A 24710-nucleotide genomic window follows, 5' to 3' on the forward strand; every position below is an offset into this window, starting at 1 on the left:
TTCATCCTCTAAATTTAGTTTAAGTAAAGCTTCGACAGCTGGCTTACAGTCGAGACTGTTTTGTTTCTTGACTTTCTTATTCTAACCATCCGTCTGGTCGCACACCCCAAATTACGTGGTTTCTGACTACAGTTTTCTTGTCAAATGTACATGAGACATTAAAATGTTGCCCTTTACCTTGGGAGATAAGGCCTCTAACCACTGGGATACTTCTCTAAACTCCCTGCCTTATTTAAATATGACCTATTTCTTCAAATTTTATTCTGTATTAAAATGAATTCTTACTTCCCATATCTACAGTCATGTTGAAAGTAGTTCTCTGAAGTCGAGTTTCTCTACCACACACAACCCTTCTAAAGTGGGGATACCAAGCCGAGGCGGTAGGAAGCCAGAGGAGCAGAACCCGAAACCCCTCCTGCCCACATCTGAGACTCGTTTCCATCCTTATGTAGAAAACACCACTCTTCTTTAAAATGTAATGCCTTGACCTCAAAGGATGGCTGTCATTTTCTGACCCTCCTATGGGAGATGATATGGAGAAAGGGTTTTGACACACCTGTCGCCGACAGGTGTCAGCGTTCCGACTTGTTTGACGTCACGTGTTCCTCCCCGAGCGGTCGTATCGCTTCTCTTCGAGTTAAAATCCCAGATCTCAGCGCTGCCTCTGCCATACTTCCCTTTCACTGCCTCCAACACGACCGTGGTTTTGAAGTCTGAAAGGTCATCTCCCTTTCCACCCACGGCACTTGGGACACGGCACGTCTTCCTGCCCAGCTGTGACGTCAGGGTGCGGAGCTGTGCTGGGGAGCAGTACCACCCTGAGGGCAAATCTGCACCCCTCCTCTGCCGCCTCCTGACACCCCAGGTGAGTCACGTTGCCATCTATCCAGGAACCCGCTCCATGACACCTCTGTCCCCCACCAGGGGTCCCCACTGACCCCCATCAGTTCTCCCTCCTAGTATCTTGCACTTGAATCCCTACCTCTCCATCCTCTTGGTCCCATGGGCTTACCTCAGTTGCTCCTGGGTGCTTGGAGTCCAAGGACCACACAGACCGAACAATTATTAAACGTTGCATTATTCCACACACCTTAAGTTCTTCCATCTGATTCCTGTGAAAAGCTCTCTCTGAAGGCGAGTAGCTGATGAAAGCTGGCTGTGGTCACTCCAGTCCCCTCCAGGCCCCGGGCCATGAGCCCTGAGGCTTGCGAGTTCATGCACGATACAATCAACCCCGTCCTGGCAATGCCACGTCCTGAGCCAGCTCTGCTCCGCCTTCCCCCACACACACTGCCCAGATTTCGGCAGCTTTCCTCACCCAGCTACGTTTCTCACCCTATTTAATTCCACCTTTGGAAAAGCATAAAAAAAGCCCCCATGCCCAGCCTGCTCCCCCGAGTGGGAATCCAGTTCCACATACTAACCTCATCTAGCTAGGCCTGCTTCCAGCTCCAAATGCTGGTTCCAGGGTGGCTTTTCCAGCCCTGACTTGTCCCCAAGCTTCAGACCAGTCACCCCCAACATCTCAGAGGCATCCCAGAGGGGCCTTCACCTGAAGTCCGTCGCTGAACACTTCCCCCCGCCCCGCCCGCACTTCCTCCTCACCAGCAGAATCACCTGTCGCCCACCCAGAAACCTGCCCTGGGCCCCACCCCCCCCTCCTCAAGTCCCCAGCAGCGGCTCTTCCTCCTGGTCTCTCTCACTTCTGTCCCTCCAGCTTAGTCCCACCAGCTTAGCTCAGGTGCTCCAGGTCACCGAGGGCCTGGATGCTACAGGAGCCTTCTCCAGGCTCACGCGTCCTCCTGGACTATGATGGAAACCAGGGGTCCGCAACCCCTGGGCCGTGCACCGGGACCGGTCCGGTCCGTGGCCTGTTAGGAACCGGGCCGCGCAGCAGGAGGTGAGCGGCGGATGGTCAAGCAAAGCTTCATCTGTATGTGCAGCCGCTCCCCAGCACCAGCATCACCCCTCAGCTCCACCTCGGATCATCAGGCGTTAGATTCTCACAGGAGCACCGGTCCCTAGTGCCAAAAGTTTGGCGATGGCTGAAAACGACACCTCCTGGAGTTTGCAGTGCACGACCCACACCACCATTCCCAGCGGTCTGACCGCCTGCCCCCACCCCCCCCACCCGCTTTTCCAGGCCAGCCCTTCCCCCACCCCCTGCTAGGCACTGGGTTGCTGCAAGGAGGCCCCGCACTTTCCTGGGTGGGCGCAAGGCTTCGGGTGGTAAACGAGAGCCCAGCCAGGGAAAAGGTAAACGAGAGCCCAGCCAGGGAGGAGGATGCCGGCACCCAAGGAGAAGCAGCAACACAAAATGGGGACTCCGGCTGGTGCCCGGCTCCTGCTCCAGGTGTCTTAACATCCGGCCCCATCCCAAAACCTGCACCCTAACTTCCGTCCCTCACCCAATGTGACAGCACAAAAGGGCCAAGAGTAGCTATTTAAACAGAGAATCTGCAGAGCTGAGGGACAGCTTTCCGGAGAGGTGTGTCCACGTGTGGGGGACGAAGTCCTCCGGTACCTTAGGCCTAGTGAGGGGGCTCTTCAGGAGACGCTCAGAGCGTGAAATGGGCCCCTACAGTGGTGGGGACATGGCGTTTGGGTGCCCGACTCACCTTTCAAATTTGACAGAATTTAATGGCTGGGCTCTCGTTTACTACGTGAAGCCTGGTGCCCACCCAGGAAGGTGCGGGGCCTCCTCGCAGTGACCGACCCAGTGCCTAGCGGGAGGGGAAGGGCTGGCCTGGAAAAGCGGGTGGGGTGGGGCGGGGGCAGGTGGTCAGACTGAAGAGCCACAGGAGAGGGACACCGGGGCTGGCTGGCACACGCCACGTTTGACAGGGCGGAAGTTCTAAGGTCTTTCCCGTGAACCAGACCTGGGCCACACCGATCAACAAGATGACCTGGGGTGGTCTTAGGTCCCGAGAGAGTAAACAGGGCAAACAGAAGCTGCAGCTATCACTGGAGCAGGAGCTGGGCCCCCGACCCCGAACCAGTGGGCTCTTCAGGAGCCCGGCACCGTTTCGCAAAGCCTTCCGCCAAGACGCAGGCAGGTCTCTGCCGGCTCAACCTTCACTCACTCCCTGTCCCCAAGAGTCCCTTTGAAAGCCCAGTCTCCCGTACCATCAGATCACTGACTTCTCTCAGTGGCAGAAACACAGGCAACACACAGAAGTCCTCGCTGTCACACTTCTGGGTGTGTTTCCTCCGGTCCAGATGGTTTGCGAACACCTAGGGACAGTGAGCGCAAAGCAGGCCTCTCCTCGCACACAGCCAGCACGGCTGGGTCTGGACTGCGCTGCAGTCCTGCTCTGCAAGCCTAGGGGACCCTCCCCGAGGCCTCTGTTAAAGGCTTGCCCCTCACTTCGCCCCCACCCCCACCCCAGACAGGCTGAGGGGTGGAGATGAAGACCGAGATGGGGGGAGGTCAGTAACTGGCCCGAGCTCACCCCACTAGCGGTGCTGGACTGGTACTGAACGGAGTCCCCAGTCCAGAAGCAGGCACCTAAGTGTGAGGGGAGCGCTTCCTACGGGTTCGGCACGGCGAAGTCATCGGGCATCAGAGGTCTGATTGAGGGTTCTAAAAAGCTAGAGCATCAGACCCCAAGCTCCCAAAGTCCTCAAAGGCAGGCCATTTAACCACAGCAACACAGCCAGACTTCTGAGTTTTTATTTTCTGTTTATTTTCAGTTGTTTTTACAATCCTCAAGTGACCGGGTTTGCTAACAGGGGTCAAGAGCAAAGCCCCGAGTCACCTGGGCCTCTGACCACGAAGATGAGACTCAACAAGTCACAGAGGAAACTCGCTGGAGCCAGGCATCCAGCCACAGACGCAGAAGGGACTCGAGGCCCCAAGCTGACCAGCTTTTTGGAGCAGGAGAATTTTCTGAAAAACGTTGACATTTTACAATGTAAACAGAGGAGACTCGGTTAAACCAGCGCAGAGAGCGGCCACAGTCCCTGCCGCTCCCCCGGCCCGGCCCGGCCCGGCCCGCAGTCCCCGTTTTCCTCTCCAGGACGACATGGAAAGCAGACGCTGCGGAAGTGAAGGTGGAAACAAGGCGACTCGTTAAACACAGTCACTCTGGCTCTGCTTCCGCATCGAAATGCTCAGAAGGGGTCGACGGCACTGCAGATGCTGCGGCGCCTGCACAGGGACCGCATTTTAGCACCGTTTACGTGAATGTCGATCGAGGCATGTTTCAATGTATAAAATCAAGTACGAAAGACCATTTTGAAGTTCAAAATTAAGCCCCACCACTGAGAAAACAACTGCCGAGACCGTGCCCATTGCAAGCCCCGGATCTTTCCCTTGTATTACCCATGTTTTGGCAATTTAATTCTTTTTATTTTTAGATCAGGCAACCCTTGGTTGACCTCACAGATGGCAAGGACCTTGTCAGCTTACAGTCCCTTATCTTCTATTTTTTACACCTACTGCACCTGGTCTTCCTAGGTGGTCTCCCATCCAAGTACTAACCAGGCCTGACCCTGCTTAGCTTCCGAGATCAGACGGGATCGGGCTTGCTCAGGGTGGCATGGCCATAGACGGCAATTTAATTCTTGACCCAGACTCACACCTGAGAAATGAAGGAGACGAGATAAAACTCCAGCCAGTGGTGTCCACTAACAGCCCTGGTTATTAGTGAGCATTTAAAATAGTTAAATATACAGGTGGCCAAAAGGCCTGGGAACAGAGACGTAACAACACATGGTCTGTGGATACATTTCAGTACAATAGATCTGTCTTTCCAGATGTACAGGCCACTTGGGATAGTTTAATTACTCACTCCACCGTTCCCAGAAATTGCAATTTATCATGAAAAAAACACAAATGGGTCAGCTCACCTCCACCCTCCCAAATTCTGCTGGGTCCCCTGCTGTGGGCCCTCCTGCACAAAAGTCACGATGTGACTGCAGACCAGCACACGCACACTCGAACACACGCACATGCATGCAAGCACACACAATACACACACTCCCCTCTCGGGCTCAGCAAGCCCACCTTGCCCCCAAAGCTACTACGAGTTTTATGCTTTTCGTGGCTCCAAGTTATAAACTGAATTACACAAGCAGTGACAGTCAGTTGCCCTTATCTTTATTCCCTGCACAACTCAGCAACTGGCTCCCTGGTCTCTGCAGGGCCCCAGAAGAGGTCGCCAGTGAGGTTTCTCAAGAGCATTAAATATTATACTTCTGCTAAATGGGGACTTAGTAAACTTTAGAATGAGGGATTTGCAGAACCGATGCACAGAACAACTTTCACTCCTTCAGATTTTCATCCTTCTGTAACTTAAGCCCAGGAGGTCTGCCAGGCATCTGTTGTTTTGTTTCTAAGTGGCATTTTGATCTAAGATCAGGTCCTTCTTCAGTTCATTTCTTACAGTCCCTTGGGCCATTTTTAAATTACTTGACATTGTGCTCTGCCTTTCGCTAGCTAAGCTATCCGGGGACCCTGTGCCTTTCACACACATTTCAGATTCGCTCCACACACACTGAGGGCTTTTTATTGTTTTTTAGGCAGTGACAGATCTTTTTTAAAAGGCATTTATTTATATGCATGCTTGCAAGTGAGATTCCCTGGAGGTTTATACTTCTGAAAATACTTACTGGCTTTCAAGATGGGGTACCTGCAAAGTACTGCTTAAGGAAAAGAAGAAAATAATCTAACTTTATTTTAACATCAAAAAGGAGGCACAGCCAGGAAGTCTATTTGAGTCCTACATATTATCTACAAAATACTGCTTAAGAAAGTGAGAAACAAAATCATCTAACTTAATTTTAACATCAAAAAGGGACACAGCCAGGAAGTCACTTTGAGTCCTACACATACGCCCGGGTGGGAGTGCTAGATAATTAAAGGCAATACAGCACTTCACAGTCATTACCCGGAAGACCTTCAAAAACTAGACTACGATCTCGTAGGTAAAAAAGCACTTCGGGGTGAGGGTAAGAGAAATAACAGAGCCTCTTAAAAAAAAAAAAAAAAGCATAAAACAACCCACAACACTTGTCTCTTCCAACAGAGCTGTTAGACTCATGCAACCTGAGATTTTACCTGATAAACTCCAGAATTGGAGGGATAAAGACTAATGAAAGGGTACAAAGGCAACATGTTTTCCTTACTCAGAGAAAAATTTCACCGGGCATTAACCGAATGTATAACAGTATAAGAAAAGGGCAAATGGCTATATAAAGAAAGCAAAGTCAATCCTGTTCTGAGCATTTCAAACATTTTCAGTTATGCCATATTCCAAGGAGGAAAAACTGCCAGCATTTCAGATTGAACTCTACCTATGCCTAGATCATAAGTGAAAGACCGCACACTGGCCCCTCGTTCTCAACTGTCACCATCACTGTCCCAATGTGTATGAGTGAAATCTATGGAAAGTCACTGTGCAGGTGAGAAGGGGAACCAGAAAAGGTTGTGAAGGAGCAATGTGAACTCTACGAACCTGTTACAGGGAAATTCTTTCAGGTCTAAGTGCACTTTAAATGGGCTCAAGCATGTAAGTGCGCCTGCTTAAGGTGGAGATCATCTTTCCGCCAAGACCACAGGGTCCAAACCTTCTGAACTCTGGAATAGAAAGCAAACGGTCTGGTCCCCACCACATTCCCTCTAGAATATTTTACCATTTTAGCGATCTCTCTAAGTAGATCATCTTCCTGAATCCATTTTGGTCTCAATTCAATTTCTATTCTGCTCACGTCACCCAACCAGCCCAAGACCGGGAATGAGAAACGGAATGAAAATTCTGGGCAACTGAAGTTGCAGGCTGCAACGGAGAAATGCTGCCTTTAAAGCTGGCCAGTCACCTGTTATTTCCTGAGGTACTATTTCATTGAAAGGTTTTTGCTCTGATGTTATGATCCCCGCTAAGCCTGGATGACAGTCTGAGGACAGAGTTTAATATGGCCTTGGGACAGAAAGCAAGTTAAACTCTTCTTTTTGAATTCTCATCAGTGAGGTGATTTAAGACCACGATTTCTGTGCATACTATAACAGTATCATACATAGGAATAAGAAAAAAGCATGAAATGTAAACAATTGCCCAGAAGCCCAGTTCGAGTTCACTGAGAATAGAACATTTTCAAAATGCAAAGACAGATGATCATGAGTGTTATCATGAGTATTATTAAATTCGACAGTGGGTATGAATCAACAGTCAGATGGACACGGACCCCTACGGCCTTGCACAACCTAAAGGTTCGAGGTGCACTTTTTAAAATGTTCAAGAATAAATGGTACTTCCTGTTGTAAGTTACAAATACTAAAATGAAGCATCAAAGCCAACAAGAAGTCATTATTATTGCTTTAATTTGGCTTCTAGGTACCTCCTATTCCAGATACCATCACATTTCACAGTGGAAAACACAAGCCTCTTGGATGCATTCACACACATGTAACATTAAATTTGATTCAATGAATCAGCAGCTACCAAAATGTGGCCAACATTACTGATGAGGTAATGAAGAAAATACTAATGTAACATTCTGCATAGTTTTGTGTGTGCTCTTAGTTTTCTCAACTAAGAATTTTAATTTTTAAGTGAAAGCAAAACTTACATTTTCAAACTGAAAAAAAACAGATTAGATAGCTTATAAATTTTATTAAATTGAACCAAATAAAGAGTTTTATTCTGAAATAAAGCTCGGAACTTCAGGGTAACATCACCTCCACAAATGCTGAGCCAATTCGGGTGCTGCTGACACAGTCCTAAAGAGCGATGAAGGATGTCCACAGTCCATGCCCCACGGGGCGAATCAGGCCCCGACGCAGACCGTGGAGGCGATTGCTCACGGCCAGGAACGATGCTTCTCTCAGGCTCCCAACCCAAAGTGAGAGCAGATCCGGCTCAGCCCTACTTCAGCACGCAGTTTTAGTACACGCTTCTGCTTAAACTTACTCGTGACAAACCCTAGGACACACTCTGCTGTCACTCATCCCCTGCCAGCAGATGAGTGCAGGACTCTGGCAATGGAAAGACCCTCAAAAAATAGTGTGAGAAGGGCACAGGAAGACCTGGGTCCGACTCATCCCAGCTCTGAATCACATGAGAGCCATAATTCGTTTCGTCTTGGCTCCCAACTCTAAAAAAGCAGGCGGACCTGAGCTCTGATTCTGACCATATAGTGTCAGTCTGCAAAAGTGGGGAATGATGAACAGGCCCTAGAACTTGACTACGAGGTGCGCTCAGCCCGCTGACAGAGCAGCACCTGCACCAAGCGCCAGACCTGGTGTGCCCGTGACCGTGGGCACCTGTCATGTTCTCGAAGAGCAAGGACTTCCAGGTGCCATCACCTCCATCCTGCAGCTCCTTCTCCAGTCTTTAAATAACTCACTTTTGGCCCCAATTCTTAATCTTCTATTAGAAAATCTGTTTAGAATGGCTTTAATGAACATGTAAATCCAAACCTTTGTTTGACTAGACCAACACAGGATGTTACGACTGCGCCATTAACGAACTGCACCCAGCATTATACCTAAGCGGACTGCACAGAAGGCACGACAGTGACCCATTACCACCAAAACAAAAACAATTACTATCTTAAAAAAAAATGCAAACCAGTTTACTATTAGAGAAAGTTTGTTTTGAGATATAAAAAACATATTTCTCTCCAAAATGAGTCTCCTGACACAAAAGTGTTTTTTTTATGGAAAAGATGGCGTTTGTACCTTCCAACAGGTGTGCGCTGAAGGTCCCCACCGAAACATACCGCATCACAGACGAGGAAAAGCTTGGCTAACTCTTATTATTGAAAGCCAGTCTTCAGAGGGCTGTGGGCCTCCCTGGCTCCCAGGACCCCAGAGTCCCCAGAAGTCCCTCCGGACCGGCAGGCCGGGCAAGCCCAGGAGCTGCCTGCGCACCTTGGCCGTGCCGCCAGGCTGGCCGGGCGAGCGTCTCTCACAGACTCGTCTCCTCACACACCCTGACGGGGACGTTGTAGTGCCGATCATCCTCGGCGATCAGGGTCACCATCGGCCAGTCCCTGGGCGGGTCTGTGGGGTAGACGGTGATGAACTCTTCAGTGCTGTACTTGGAGAGCCGGTACACCTGGATGGTGTGGCGCACAGCGTAGGCCAGGAGGAACATTTCAACCTGGTGGGGGAGGGGAAACGGGTTTGCGAGGGTGTGGAAGGCAGCCACACCAAGGGCGAAGGGCGAGGCTTTCCACTCACTCCATCCCCTGGGGCCCAGGCAGGGCGCAGCACAGCTCCGCCCAAACCTCCTCCTCCCCATGGGCCCAGCCTTCTCGTCTGGTCCTTATAAACAAGCAGATCATCGAGAACAGATCACAGTCTGAAGAGGGACTTGTATCCAGAATTTATGAAGAGCTCTTATAACTCAATAATAGAAAAACAAATGACCAGTATAAAAACTGGGCAAAAGATCTGAAGAGAACAGACACTTCTCCAAAGAAGATATGCAAATGGCCAGTATGCACAGGCAAAGTCATCAGGGGAATGCAAATCAAACCACAGTGAGGTACCACTTCACACCCACTAGAGTGGCTACAACCAAAAAGACACAGTGAGGAGTGACTGCTTAACCAGTACGGAGAATTTCTTTTGGGGTGAGGAAATGTTTTTGAACTTGATACAGGTGGTGGTCACATAACATTATAAAGATACTAAAAGCCCCTAAGCGGTATACTTTAAAATAGTTATTTTTATGTTATGTGATCATCTCCTCAATAAAAAAGAAGTGTTGGTGAGGATGTGGAGAAACAGGGCTCTGAAACATTGCTGGTAGGAATGTCAAATGATACGTCTGCTTTAAATGAAGAATTAGCATATGACCCAGCAGCAACTCTACTCCTAGGTATATACCCAAGAGAAGTGAAAACATGTCCACACACAAAATAAGTGTACATGAATGTTTATAGGATGATTCTTAATAGCTGAAAAACGAAAATAACCCAATGCCCATCAACTGATGAATGAATAAAATGGATATCTGTACAACGGAATAGTACAGATATTTGTCAATAAAATGGAATAATACTTTTATTTGTCAATAAAAAGAAATGAAGAATTGATACATGCTGCAACGTGATGAGCGCTGAACACATTAGGCTAAGTGAAAGAAGCCGGTCACAAAAGACCACGTTATATGATTCCACTGATATGAAATGTCCAGAATAGGCCGATCTATGGCGACAGAAAGCAGATAAGTGGCTGCCTAGGACTGGGGGAAGAGAGGATATGTCCCAGTGGATGTGAGGTTTCTTAAGGGGTGACAAAATGGTCTAAAATTAGACTGCTGTGATGGCTACGAAACTCTGTAAACATACTAAAAACCATTAACTTACACATTTTAAAAGTGTACACTTTATGGTATGTAAATTATTTCTCAATAAAGTTGTTATTTAAGAAAACGGGCTCTCCATTACAACAGCCCTTGTGGGGACTCAGAAAGGACTAACTTTAGTCTAATATGCAAACCGTGCTCCACCAGGCTTCTCACTGTGAGGCATCTGCCGCGGCTCAGGAGATGTAAGTAACCTGCATTAAAGTCCGGATAATTTTTTAATTATCGTCAATCCTGCCTGACCTGGCAGGACTGTCAGCTCTGCTGTCTCCTAAGCACGACAGTCAGCTGTAGAAGTAGGAGGTACAACTTTAATGCTGCTTTAGTAGTTGGCTATTCCACTAAAAAAAAAAGACTTAAGTGTCTTAGGGCGACATAATGAACACACCAAAAGTAAACAATGCAAGGTGTGGTGAGTCGACTGCTGGCTCATCGGACAGCACTGCAGTGAGTCTCTGTGTCAAACTGCAAACTCAGCACATCTGTAAAAGATCCAAGAGCGGGCTGGGCTCGACTGGGTAAGGTGACTCCATTTCTATTTTTAAAGGCTGCTACCTAATACAGCTATAGCTGCCAATATTAAACAAGACCCTTCGGATGTCTCCTCCCAGGGCTTCTTTTATTCTTAGACTACCAGAGCCAAGGGTGCTGATCCCATCCACCGCCCCGCAGAAGCCAGCCCAGGCTGAGATAACCGTGGTGGTTACAGAACAGGTTCACGAGTCTCTGGCCCTCCCTGCTTGAGAAGGTGGAGCCTAAGGCTCTCCCCTTAAGTCTGGGACGGACTAGTGATCTGCATCTAGCAGAACTATGTAAGGGACGGTGTGTGACTCCCACAGTTAGATCATAAAAGGCACTGTAGGTTCTTCTTCCCTCTCTTAATGAATCACTTTCTGAGAGATGCCAGTTGCCATGTTGTGAGGACATTCAAGCAGCCGTACAGGAAGGCCCACATGGTGAGAAACTACCATCCCCCAGTGATGGACCGAGGCCTCTGCCATGCTGGACATGGATCCTCCAGCCCCGGTCAGGCCCTCCTGGGACCCCGAGCTATGCTGCTCCTAAATTCTTGACCCACAAAAACTGTGAGATAATGTTTGATGGTTAAAGCTGCTATTTTGGGCTAATGTACTCCCAAAGGTACAACTCACCTGTTCGAGGCCACCAGTGTGTCCCACCTGGTTTAGATGGTTCCTCAGCAGCTGTCTAGGGTCACTCGACGTGTCCCGAGCAAACAGAAGCACAGAGAAAAATGGCACTTCCTTTCCCTTCTCTTTATCATCGTATAGTTCAATGGCTCTGTTTAGCATTAAAAATTTTACAGCTTCATACAGGCTATACTCCTCCTCCTCATTGGTGAACAGTTTATCGCAAGCTACCTGCCTTGCTTCGGCAGTTCTCAGTTCAGCCAAGCCTGCCCACTACAACAAGAAAGGTACATAAGAATTACATTTTTGTTCTAAAAGTCTCTGGTATACGTCAATAATATGAGCATGAAATAATTTTCAAAAGTAGGCGGCCATGGGTCACGTACCAATGATGACCACGTTCAAATGTCCAGCTCAAACAGTGGAATCGCTCTTTAGACCACAGACATTCTTTATTTAGCATTTGTCCCATTCATTTGAGACAAGAATACGATGCACTGGGGCCGTGGGATGGCAATTTTGAATCCCTAACTTCCCAGGCAATGAGATTAAACCATAAACACTTATGGAGACCTAACGTGTGTGTGAGGCCTGTGTGGGAACTGTGAAGGACAGCTGAACTTTGTCCTCCCCGTGAGGGCCTTACAGGAGCAGTCACTACCCACAAACACAAAAGATGGGAAAGGTGGGAAAGGAAGACTGTGGAATCTCCTAAGTGTTAGTTTACTGACCTCTTAAGAACATACATGAGATTCAAATGCATAAGTCCATTAAGGAAATTCTTATTGACTCCTGACTAAAACTAAAACAGTGTTAGCTATCCAGCTAATAGGCATACTTCTTCAAGTGAACAAGAAAACCCTATAAATACATGTGCTTTTAAGTTAAAATGAATGAGAATAAGAGATACCAATCTAAAACTAGTCCTTATGAATCACCAGTAACAACGGCTCCTCTCAAAAACCATTCAAATTTTTAATTCAAGAGTAAATTTTAAAGGTAATGACTACACCACAAGACTCTCTAATATTTGGGTTGAAAGCTGGAACATGTCATATTTTCTAGAAGTAGACCAAGCTGCCAGTCAAGAGCGTGGCTGCAGATCCATAGTCAGAATGGAAGGAAGGCCTCGCACCGAGCAGCTGGTGGATTTGTGAGGCACGATGGCGGGGCCTTGGCTTCCTCACCTATGAACAGGGTAGGCCCAGAGCACACCACCTTAGTGGTTGTGACAAGTAACACATAAAACTGCACGGCCTGCACACAGAAAGTGTGAGTAATGCTGGCTCAGATCATTAATAATTTTCAAGTTACTGTAAACTGAAATCACTGAAACATTCCCCAAAATAAGGATCTAGCTACAGCAGACACATCTAAAAAAGCAAAAATTGCAATTTCACGAGATTTTTAAAAGAGATCAAAAAGAAATCGTCACTAGTGGCTGAGCTGACAAGCCGCCTCCCACTCACTGCCACAGGGCCAGCACCTTGCCCGCAACCTCCACTGACCCGGGGTCTGGGCAGCCTGGGTCTCCAGCCTCTGCTTCACGGGCAACAACAGACTCCCTCCTCATCCCTTCCCTCCCCTTCCCCCCATTTCTTCACCACTGATCTTCCTTTGACAGTATACTTCCCAATAAACATTTCCTATGTTTGCAAATACAAACTAGGTTCCAGAAAGTCAGGGACCTCAGTTTATTCATCAACAGGATGTTTACTGCATATCTGTTAGGTGCCAGGCTCAGGTCTAGGCACTGGGTGTAAAGGAGTGAACTGGATCGCCACTCATGAAACCAAAAGTCTAAAGGGGCGAGAATCCAGACCACTGATGATACTATAAGAACATGGACTGACCTGAAACCTGTCAGAGTGACTCAGCACAAAGACTACATTCGTTACGGGTTTGTTTTCAAGAAAGTTAATCAATTCATTAAACATATCTTCTCTGGGAATGTCTGATGTCGATATTCCTCAATTCTACCAAAGACCTCACTGGGAGAGTTTGTGTTCATTTAAAACCATTTTGCCTAAAAACCAGCTAAGGGCATGTGGTACCCACTAAATGAGGACTAAGACGTGCTCTGCTGGGGAGTTGGGAGCAAGAGCTTTACGCTTATCAGAAAAAGGAAACTACACGTTCCAAACCTTCTTCCTGAGCAGAGTGAGGGACTCCTTGATTTTATCAACCAGGTCCTCGCTCTTCCCCTCAAATTTCAATCCAAGTTTCCACTGCTTGATCCAGTTGTATTTGCTTATGAGTTTTTCCGGTAACTGGAGTATCAAGAAACAGAGAAAGAAAGTTAACATTCCAAGAAGTCCATCATATGATCCAAGCTGTAAGAAACCACACGGCCAACAAAACCTACTTGCGTTTCCAGAATTAACCCCTGCAAATCTGTCATGTGGGTTTAGCACGGAGGACCTAAGTCTGGGAGTCAGGAACTCAGAAAGTACCACCCTGAGGAGGACTGAGTGAAATGACGGTCCTGGTTGAGGTACGAGGACATAACCTCCCCTGCCATGCAATGAGCCCAGCCAGGAGCCCTACACAGCACTCTGTGAGCGTGCCTTAGAAAATGCCCACACCGTCTTCACGGAAACCACCCCGGTTCGCTGCCAGCCTCTCAACCGCTCCCTAATCCCTGATTCTGGAAGGTGCTTTGGGGCAGGTGAGATAGTCCAGGATGCAGTAAAAATCCAGTCCCTTCCTGAGCAGAAAAATGAAACCTGATTTTGGTACTAACACATATACTCAAAGTTTTAACATTCAAAAAAATAATACTGTATCTAGTTTAACTGCTTAATCGACATAGCAGATAAAAAACACAACCGAGAAGAAGAAGGGTGCAGGGAGCTCTGACGACCCAGCGCATCAGAGAAGTGACAGCCGAGCCCCCATGCCGCCTGCCTCCTTTCCTGTCTTTCTTCCTGGAACATGTGTTATTTTCCCCCAACAATCAATGGAATCTGGTGTTTGAAAGGCAAGCTGGGACACAACTTGATTGATGACAGCATGAGAACTCAGACTCTCCCAACAGTTTTGGGTGTGTCAGGAGAAAATCCATATAATTAGGTTGGGTACAGGCACGTGGCGTCACTGCTATAAAATTCAGAAAGGAAAAGAAAGTTCACGTCCACGTCAAAAGATCATTAAAGAATAATGAATTCCTATCACAGCCTATGTGGAACCTGAGTTTGTGTAACAGTCACAAGTAGTTTTAAATGAGACCATGGGTTCGGTTCTTCTGGAAGCCCCTGAAGACCCTTTCACAAATGGTAATCAGTTTTACCTTCGCAATCTATGACAATCATGTAAAACGAAGGTGGTTTCGTCTCTGCAAAAACAAACCACAACAGGGATGCAAATTCCTCTTCAGGCTACCGCAGCGATGACAAGCCACACGTTCTGGGGGGGAGGGGCCATGTTTCCTCATGTTATCGTGATGACAAATGACCATCCACCCAAGAGCCATCCAGATCCACACCCACACTGTCCTGCATTTTGGCAGCATGTGGGCAATTTGCAAAGAGGTTATCAGGTTTATCCCAGAACCTAAAATGTCCTCAAGTGGCAATGAGCTGAAATCACAAATGGCCCCCAAGAAGTACAAGTGAGCAGAAAGTGCTGGCTCCTCAGAAGTGAGCTGGGAACCAGGGTAAAGGGAAGCCCAGAACCATCTAAGCATCACGTGACACTGCGCAGGTACCGAAAAAGCAGGCACAACACTCAGCTGAAAATTCAGGACACCCCAGAGATCTCACTACACAGAGGGAACCCTAAATAAAAGTCTGTCTCCTCAGACAGTCCCTCCATGTGCTGGTTCAAACTGTTGCTAGTGTTAATTATCCGGCTCAGGCTATATATCTCTGGGAGAGGTGGACGTCATGAAGCAAGTCCAGAAAATGAGGTGTGACAAAGAAACTACAAGGAAAGAACACTGGAGTTGGAATTATTTATTGAGAGGAAAAAAATGAATATAACTTTAAACGCTTTTAGGGGTCATAATGTACAGAACACACAGAAACAGGCATTCTTTCCTCCTCTGCATAAAGAGACTAGACTTCTGTTGAATGAGGGAAACTTGAGCAAGAAACAAGACTTAAGAATAAGAAATTATAAACAAGAATAATATTTAAGAAAAAAGTAATTAGCTTAACTATAATTTATGACTGAATTATAAAAACAGCCTGTTTTTACTACCAAGTGTCTATAACTCTTGAAATCATCACCATGATTTAAAGGAACAGCAAATAACAAAAACGTGTCATCCCTAAAACTACCTCATAAAATGAGTTACGATATACAACACAGTCTAACCCACTCCAAGCAAACGTCGTCGTAGGTCCCGCCCACCCAGAGACTTTCTAAAGCTCAGCAAACTTGGAAACTAAGGACTGTACCCGAAAGACACCACCTCTCGGGACCTGGGCGCTGTTCCAAGTTTGAGCACAACCAGACCAAGCCACCTCCACGGCTGGGGTCAGAGTAGGTGACCTGACTGCAGTCAAACACCAAGACTGAAGCAGGAACAACACACAGGCCCAGGCAGACGACAGGAGGTGAGCGGTGGCTAAACTGTCAGGACAAAGCTTCACCTCCCAGGCGGGGAGGGGAGCAAGGCCCAAGTAGCTGAGCAGCAGCAGAAAGCAGGGTCCAGGCTCCCCTTCATTGGCTCAGACTAAGGGGGGGCGTCTCTCGGTCCAGCTCTCCTGTACCCCTTTCGTGTCCTATTCTAGGAGAGAGGGAAGAGGACACAGTGCCGCAGAGAACACCTTCAGATACAGCTAGCTAAAGGGAGCATGTCCCTTGGTAACAGAATATGGCTCGTCCGGGCTTACCCAAATTCTTGATGAAATGCATGCTGAGATCAAGGAATGTTTAGCACAGCGTGTGGCCAACAGGCCGTGGGCCGAGGCTAATCCCGACTCTACAGATTCACGCAAAATATTAAGGTGTCCCAGGACCTGATGGACCCCAAAATCTGAAGAGGTGGGTTACTTAGAGCCAGCGCAGTTCAGGAGACCCTAATAATGCCGAAATTAGATCCCTCCAACCTGCCTGCTGAGAGCAGCCTCTTGTGTCCCCAGAAGTGGTCAGTGTTCCCAGGCCTTCTAAAAGGCCCATGGACACACAGTAACCAGAAGTGTTTGTGCCACGAACTGGCCAAGGACATGTGACTGTCACTAGGCACTGGGTAGTCATCAGAAGAGGCCCTCGGCATTTCAGATAGACCATGGATCAAAGTAAACTGAGAAAGAGCCATTCTCACGGCTGCTGGAGTCTGGCCCAAGTGTTTATATGGGCGATCCTACTCCAGCTGAATGCAAAAAATTTATACTGAGTTCTAACAGCAAGCAGGGTTTTACTTAACACGACAGGATGAGTTATTCTGATATGTCAGGAAGAGAGATAGGAAACGGGCACACTGACTTCCACACCACAACTCCTGTAATGTTTTCTGTTTTGTAGCCATAGTTATTTAAGTATCACTTGATCGGCTTGTCTTAAGCATGTGAGTTAACAAATGAATATTAAGATGTTTACTTATTACAGAGTTATACGAGCAGTATCTGGAGATGGAAGATCCCACCTAGGCACACTACCCCTCTGCAGGCTGCTCCACACCTCCATCTGCACCTTCTGTTCCACCCTGACACCTTCCAATCACACCGTGCCACCCACTCACTCTCTCGAGGAGGCCCCTGTCAGTGAGAACAGGCATGCAATGGCATCCACAGAGGGCAGGAGGGGTGAGCGGGAGGTGCTTAGAAAACAGCTTGGTCAAGTGTCATATTGTCAGTTTTCCTTCATCATTCCTGCCCACCGAACTCTTTTGGGATATCCTATCACGCAACCTATCATGTGACCTCATCTGATGTGTGTCAGGGACACATGACACACGTGTCAACATGACTTCCTGGAGTGTAACTACTGCACTGCCAATTTAAAACACTGAAGAGGGCCTGGTATAAGACACAGCCCCTGACCCTCACCCCCCCAGGAAGCACCTCCCAGAGTGACATTCGTCATCTCTCTTCTAGTGCTGCTGCTCCAGCACCTACTTGGCCAACCCTCCTAACACTGCACAGAGGGTGCTAAACTCTTGAACTGCAGCTAGAACTACAGACGTGCGCACTCTCAAAGCCCAGCAGGTCCCGAGTAACAGACGACCTGTTTAATACAGGTGCCAACACTGAAGTCAAACTGCTCTCAAGTGCTTTTTACAAACTCTGGACACCTGCTCTCCACTGCAGCTCAGTTCACATAAATTGTATCATTCTTCTCTTCTGGGAAACACCAACTATTTTTGGTCTCTTTACTATGCAAAATCATCCCGGCCACACAAAAGCCAATAAACCCACATGCTGACGTCATCCTGCAGACGCTACCAGCACAGAGCAGGGCAGAAAAGGGAAGTCTTTCTCACAAAACGACTGGAAGCGCTGTGGACTCAAACCTGCGGCAGCAGCGTACCAGCGTGAGCTCCGGGTCCTGCAGCCAGCGGGGCAGAGCCGCCGGCTGGCTCATGGCCTGGAACAGCGTGGCCCTCAGCGCACAGTAATTATCTCCGCGGACTCGCCTGATGGAGGTGAATTTCTGAGATACTTCTTCATAGCCCTGGAGGAAAGCATCAGAGAATTCAAAATGGTTGTTACTGACTTCAGAGAGAGTTTTGTTTTGGGGGAAAAAATGTGCCCTGATTCCCAAAAGAATGGAAACAAGATTGACTGAGTCCACTGTGTAAGAATTCTAAATCCTTCTCTATGAATCAAAAGAAATTATAAATAAAAAATTTTTAAAGAAAGTAAAAGAAATTAACAAATGTTAGTACTATATGAAATATCAGTATATATAACAGATACAACACACTAGAACATATAAAATACTCCAAGCATTATTAAAACACTAACTACCCCCAATGTGAGAGTTATATGTCCTTTTCTGTTGCAACACACACTTATTGATAACCAATATTCTGAAGGGTACAATCTGTGTTTAAATCGACCCTACACTCTCTAATATAAAGAGATGGAAAAGGAGAGATGTACTAAGTTTGTATCTCCGTATTAAAAAAGAACACACCAAAATCCCAAATTTCCGTGATATAAAAAAAAAAATGATATAAAAAAAAAAATCTACGTGCTAGGAGATATCTGGATAATTCTGTTAGATGTTTTTAAAAAGTGGATTTAATAATTCTTGTTCAGTCTGGAAGTAAGAGGAGGAAATGAAAATGTTCAGTGACATGCTAGTCACTCAGAAGCCACCATCCAAATAGACCCATTTCGAAGCATATTCCAAAAAAGGACACCTTAATGTCCACAGCCATGCCACCCTGAACGAGCCTGATCCCGTCTGATCTCGGAAGCTAAGCAGGGTCAGAGCTGGTTAGTACTTGGATGGGAGACCACCTAGAAAGACCAGGTGCTGTAGGCGTAAAAGTAAATGAATGAATGAATGATTTATTGTAAGCTGACAAGGTCCTTGAAATCTGTGAGGTCAACTAAGGGGTTGACTCACATTAAAAAAAAAAAAAAGGACACCTTAAGATCCTAGTGACCTGGTCCACAGGCAACCAGACGACCTGATTTCAGTGGCTGGACACTGCTCAGGCAGCGGAGTCAACTTCGCTGCTTCCCCACCTCACTCGCCCACATCCTGCCAGTCAATTTCGCTTGTCCCACTCTTCCTTGACAGTCCCTAGAAACAGTGCTTCCTACCCTGTGCTTATACAGAAGGAGGGTCACTCTCATCACAAGTGGACACCAGGCAGACAGTCATCCTGTGTCCAAGTACTTAACCCTCAGTATTAGTTGTTTTCAGGGTTCAAGTCACAAGAGGATGTTCTACGTGGATATAAAAGTATTTCTTTATAATTTATAATAAAAACGTGAGTTCCATTTTTATTTAGTGGTCCAACCACTGCGACATATAAGGGTCTGCCAGGCAGACATATGCCGACTGATGTGCATCTCTCCCTTATGGTGGACCCCAAGAACTCTCAATATTCATAATGGCTGGTTCAACAGCAACTGCACCTTTCCAAATGCATAAATTACTCATGCTATTTCAGAGGTGAATCAAACTTTTGAATTAAATTTGGATTTATACACACTTCCAAAATAGCCAAAACAAAAATAGACAATTAGACAAATAAGGACTAAAAAAGAACTGAGACCCAAGCTGTCATTAGGTCCTGAGATGCTCTAATTACTGTCACAGATCCTAATGTGACACTTTTCCAATTGACGTGCCTTTGACTATTTGGTCACCAAAAAGTCCAACTGTAGGGCAAAATCTTTCCCTTGAACTAAAATCACGGATGAATGATTTTAGCATAAGTTCTAAAATACGGAACTAGGGGCATCTACGATTATGGATTTTTCAGGTGCCATATGTTAGAACAGATCCTTTAGAGAAACTGCGGTCATAAAAAAAAAAAACAAAACTGCGAGTCAGTGAAAGCATTTCTAGGGAAAATGAAAACATACTGACATACCTGGGAGACACTGAGGGTGTGGTTCTAGACCACCGCGATAAAGCGGCTATCTCAATAAAGCAATAAAGTGAGTCACGTGAACTTTTTGGTTTCCCAGTAAATATAAAAGTTATGTTTACACTATACTCCCCTCTATTAAGTGTGCAATGGCGTTATATCTTTAAAAAACTACATACCTTAATTAAAGAATACTTTATTGCTCAAAAATGCTAATCATCATCTGAGCTTGCTGGGAAAATGGCACCGACAGACTTCCTGGACACAGGGCCGCCATCAACCTTCATTTGTAAAAAACGCAATAAAGCGAAGTACAATAAAATGAGGTATGCCTGCATAGTTTAGATACCTGGCCTCCCCATCATCTAGTGTGACACAGGCTGGAGGCTGTTAGGAAATCTATAAGTGGCCAATACATATACTCAGCAGAGAGCCTCACAAACCTAAGTGTTCTTAACCTCTGGCGGGAACTGAGTCCCGCTGTTTCATGACTGAGTCCTCTAAGCAGGACTAAGACACAAAGAGTCTCCAGTCGAGACCTGCAGGGCGCAGAGCTGACAGCTGCTCTCAGAGCATGAAAAGTGGCAGCTACACTCTCAGGACAGGGCGGGCACAGCTGAAAGATGCACAGCATTTTCTACAAAAACAAGCCCTGAGAAGGAGAACAAATGTATTTATCTAAATATTTAAAAAATGTAAAGCCTAAACAATACAGTTCTAAATGAAGAAATATTAGAAAGATTTCTATCAAATATGATAGGGCAATATTTCTAATATACAAAAACTATTCAAATTCATAATGTAAATAATTCCGAGAACAAAAATGAGCAAAGGATGTAAAGCAGAGGTTACAGAGGTGGTGGAAGTGTTAGCTTGAAACTGAAATTACTGTGTCTGTAGTTCAGAAACGGATGATTAGCAGCGGTTTCATACAGTTCAAACTACTAAGGCACGCGCTGGACTTGGGATGCGTTCCCAGGGAACCGACAGAGTGCTGCTCAGTGGCTGTGCAGTGGAAGTGGGTCAACGGGGCTGACCGGAGCAGTGACTCAGCCCAGTCACAATGGCCAAGTCATGGGTATCTCCAATGTCCCATGGCCTCAGGGACTACCTGAGAGTCACCAATCTACACAATGGCACTGGGAGGGGGAAGCTTCTGGGATGCCCTAGATGAAGGCAGCAATTCCGGATCACGTTGCACAGGAGTGCAGGAGGGTCCAGGCCCCTAGGACTGCAGGGCATAAAACCAAACCCGGAGGGGAACAGTGGAAGACGTGACACCTTTTACCTCACCAGGCCAGAAGGGCATTCCCAAATGAGGACAAAAAAATGGCTGGCCCAACTCTAAATAGCAGTCATTTATGTGTTTTTCAAAGAAATCAAGTTACTGAAAAACTGATGCTGATTCTATATTAATACTATGACTTAAAAAAAAGTCCCTTATCTCTGGAGTCTGTTCCTCGACTCTAAAATTGAAACACAAATATTATATAGTGTAATAGCATGTGTCATAATTAATGTCCAAAAATATAAAAGGACACATTAAATAATTACCTATGATAGACTATTTGAAAGACTTGAAATACATGCATCTAGGCGTCATACCTTTTTCATACATATTGCTTTTTGCGTATTTCCCCTCCATTCTTTTTTGCAGTAGTCCATGATATCCATTTCAGGAGCTACACTTAATCTGGGTTCTGTTAAAGAATCAAAGCGGGGGAGAGGGAAATAATGAAATGAAGCATAATCGGGATAACGGTGCTGCTTTATGTGGAGGATACTTTCTCTCTCACTTCACTCCCAACAACCCCAGATCCCACCACTGCCTACCACCCGGTCCAGACCACCATCCCCTCGCTCCTAGGTAACCACTGGGTCTCCCAATGGGTCTCCCCTGTCACCACACCCTACTGACCATTCTCCACATGGCAACCAGAGTGACACATGTGTAGCATAAGTCAGATGGTACTCATCACTCCTGGCTCCGAGGGCGTCCCATCTCCCTTGGAGTGGAACGATGTCCTTACTTCCTACAGGAGCCTCATGCCTTGGCCCCTCACTGCCTCTTCGGCCTCAGCTCCCACCGCTCCCCACACTGACAGCTCCTGCTTCACCTGCAGCCTTCCGTGTACTCCTTCAACACACCTGGCTCTTTACCAGGGAGCTGCTCCCACACTCCATGCAGGTCTCTGCTTACCTCTGACACCCCTATGTCATAATGTCACACACACGCCTTCACTCTAAGTCCCCTCACGCTGTTTTCCTTTTCTTCTTGATCAACACCTGACATATTCCTTTTTCTACGTGCCCCAGGCCCCCACCCTCACCCTCACCCTCACCCCCACAGAGTACAACTTGAGCTCCTTGAGGGTGGGGGCTGGTTTTGCTTCCTGACTGTGTCCTCAGCACCTGCAACTGCACTGACACAGGTGTCGGCGAACACTTCTAATCAGTTAAACATGCAACAGTCTGGGCTATGAGAAAATACATCTGGTGATCAGCCATTAGCTTTTACGTCCATTATACAGAGATAACATCTCTGTAACAAAAGTGTATTTAACTGTCTTTCTTTATATCCTACCCTTATCCCCAAAGACTACAAAAGCTATTGATAATAAGTCAGAAGTTAATAAAGGTCTTAACATTAGCTGAACCACAGATCTCATTTGACTCTTAAATGCACCCTCCAAAATTAAAAATACAACTTTCAATCAGACCAACAACATAGTAAGAAAATGGCCTTTAGATTTTCCTTGTTTAACATAAGAGGTTTCGGGTTGGATTTTGTGGTATCTGCATATGCACGCACACACGTATTTTTCTATGTGTGTTTCAGGAAGAAAGAGAAGTCAATTCTCAGGCATATCTCGACTTCCTTTTTAAATTATTAAAGTAAATGTTAGCAAACAAATTAGGATATAAACACAGAAGTGCCTTACAATGTATTGATTGCAGAGCAAATTGTATATAAAACGTTATATTCAACTCAATTCAAATATTTATTGAGTGTAATACACACCAAGCAGTGAGCTAGCAACCAGGGCTATGAAAGCAATAAAGGCCCAGTTTCTGTCCTGCATGGGTTTAGAGACTACTGAAGAAGACCAGACAACAGGCATTCACAAGTCAGGGTGTGATGGATGCTGGGACGATTAAGGAGCACAAGAGGAGCCCCTAAGTTCTTCTTGCAGGTTAGGTCGATCAATTTTTTTTAATGCAAAACACTAACGACTGCCTATTTTTAAAAATCTCATGCTGAATCCTTTTATAAAGAAAATAAACTTCCTAAATAAAAGAGGAAATAACACATATGTAAATAACATAGACATATTTATGTGTGGCATAAGTCAGGACTGGCTTAAAGGTAAAACAGACCCCGAACCATACCATACAGAAACACAAATACCAATGCTGTACAGCCAGACATCAAATATAGACCCATCATTGTTGAAGTTCAAGAAACATTTTTTAAGAGTCTACTTAGTAGAGGGGAGAGTTCTCTTGGATCTGCCTCCCATTCATGTCCACACAAAGCATGAGGAACTTCCAACGTGGAGCCAGGACATTTCCTGGGCCACGCTCTCCCACCGGGCAGGGCACTGCTCAGGATGGGCCTCCCGGAAGGAAGTCCGGCCTTCCTGCCCTCCTTGATCACAGTCCTCGTCCCGCACAAGCCAAGACAAGGCCTGGCTCCTGGGCAGGACACAAGCAGGCCCGCCACCTCAGGACTATTCGAGCACCACGGACATGGTGCTGTAATTCCCAAGCGGCTGCTGCTCTTCGGGAGAAGGGCTCCCACAGCCACCGCGCCATCCTCTAGGCCGGGCTGGGGGGCTCACAGCAGCTCCTTTCTTTGTCTAATTGCAAACTACACAGATTCAGATCACTGTTATCCCAAAGGGGGAAGCTAAAAACCAGAGTGGCGACCAGGAGATGACATGAACAAAAAGTCTAGTCCGTAACCACCGTGTGATGGCAAAGACAAGGACGCAGACCCTCGGGAGACGGGAAGTGACGCGTGAACCCGCCTAGAAAGCTGAGACTCGATCAGAGGGTGAGCGAGAGTCACACACCTTTTCTAAAATGGGCCAGACAGAAAGTAAGGTAGGCTGTGAGGGCCATAAAGTTTCCATCACAACCATTCACCTGTACCATGCATGAAAGCCACCACAGGCAATATGTGAACCAAGAAATTCCAGTAAAACTTTATTTAAAAAACCAGTCGGCGTGTCAAATTGGCCAGGGAACTGTAGTTTACTGACCTCTGGAGAAGATGAAAAAAAGCCTTTTCACTAACGAAGAGAGAATATTAGAAAACTTTCTGTCTTGCCCTGGGCTCTGGTGCAGGGGAGAGGAAAGTCTCCCCTGAGGATTCGTAACCACGGCTGGCTCTCACGCAGGAACAAGGCGTGGACGCAGGCTCACCGCAAGGCCCTGGACATGCAAACCTGGAAATGAACAGAAAGAGGCCCAAGGGGGGTGACACCCTCGGTGCCTGCCTGTCAGAAACAAGGCTAAATTCTCTCACACTCAAGCCGGGTACACAAACTCTACACAGATACGCGAGAGCTAAGCTTACTATTCACACTTTGAAGAAACAAGAAATAAGCAAAAAATAGCAATTGGCATAATTAAACGTAAATGGAATTATCGGAAGTGTGTGTTTAAAACGCTTAAAGATATAAAGATATAAAATGCTTAAAGATATAAAGAAATAAAAAACATGACCAAAAAGCAACAAACTAT

At 46.6% G+C, this 24710-nt stretch overlaps 1 protein-coding gene and 2 pseudogenes across 3 annotated transcripts in view; 1 reads left to right on the forward strand and 2 right to left on the reverse strand.

Moving 5' to 3' along the window:
• Positions 1–4434: 4434 nt before the first annotated feature.
• Positions 4435–4553, reverse strand: LOC112475905 (annotated as a pseudogene).
• Positions 4554–7304: 2751 nt separating this feature from the next.
• OTULIN (OTU deubiquitinase with linear linkage specificity) overlaps positions 7305–24710 on the reverse strand; it is a 26886-nt gene continuing 9480 nt past the window's right edge. The window contains exons 3-7 of one of the 3 annotated variants that reach the window (XM_006907127.2): positions 21567–21661; positions 17939–18082; positions 13609–13734; positions 11468–11737; positions 7305–9104 (exon numbers count right to left, since the gene is read on the reverse strand). In XM_006907127.2, coding sequence (XP_006907189.1) covers positions 8910–9104; positions 11468–11737; positions 13609–13734; positions 17939–18082; positions 21567–21661 — 830 coding nt within the window. In that variant the 3' untranslated portion in view covers positions 7305–8909. Of the gene's footprint in view, positions 9105–9868; positions 10799–11467; positions 11738–13608; positions 13735–17938; positions 18083–21566; positions 21662–24710 lie in introns of those variants that run through there. The other 2 variants (XM_025043534.1, XM_025043533.1) reach the window with 2 other exon arrangements.
• LOC112475843 lies at positions 18783–18901 on the forward strand (annotated as a pseudogene).

This window comes from Pteropus alecto, unplaced genomic scaffold (genome assembly GCF_000325575.1).
Source record: "Pteropus alecto unplaced genomic scaffold, ASM32557v1 scaffold152, whole genome shotgun sequence".
Classification (NCBI taxonomy): Eukaryota; Metazoa; Chordata; class Mammalia; order Chiroptera; family Pteropodidae; genus Pteropus; species Pteropus alecto.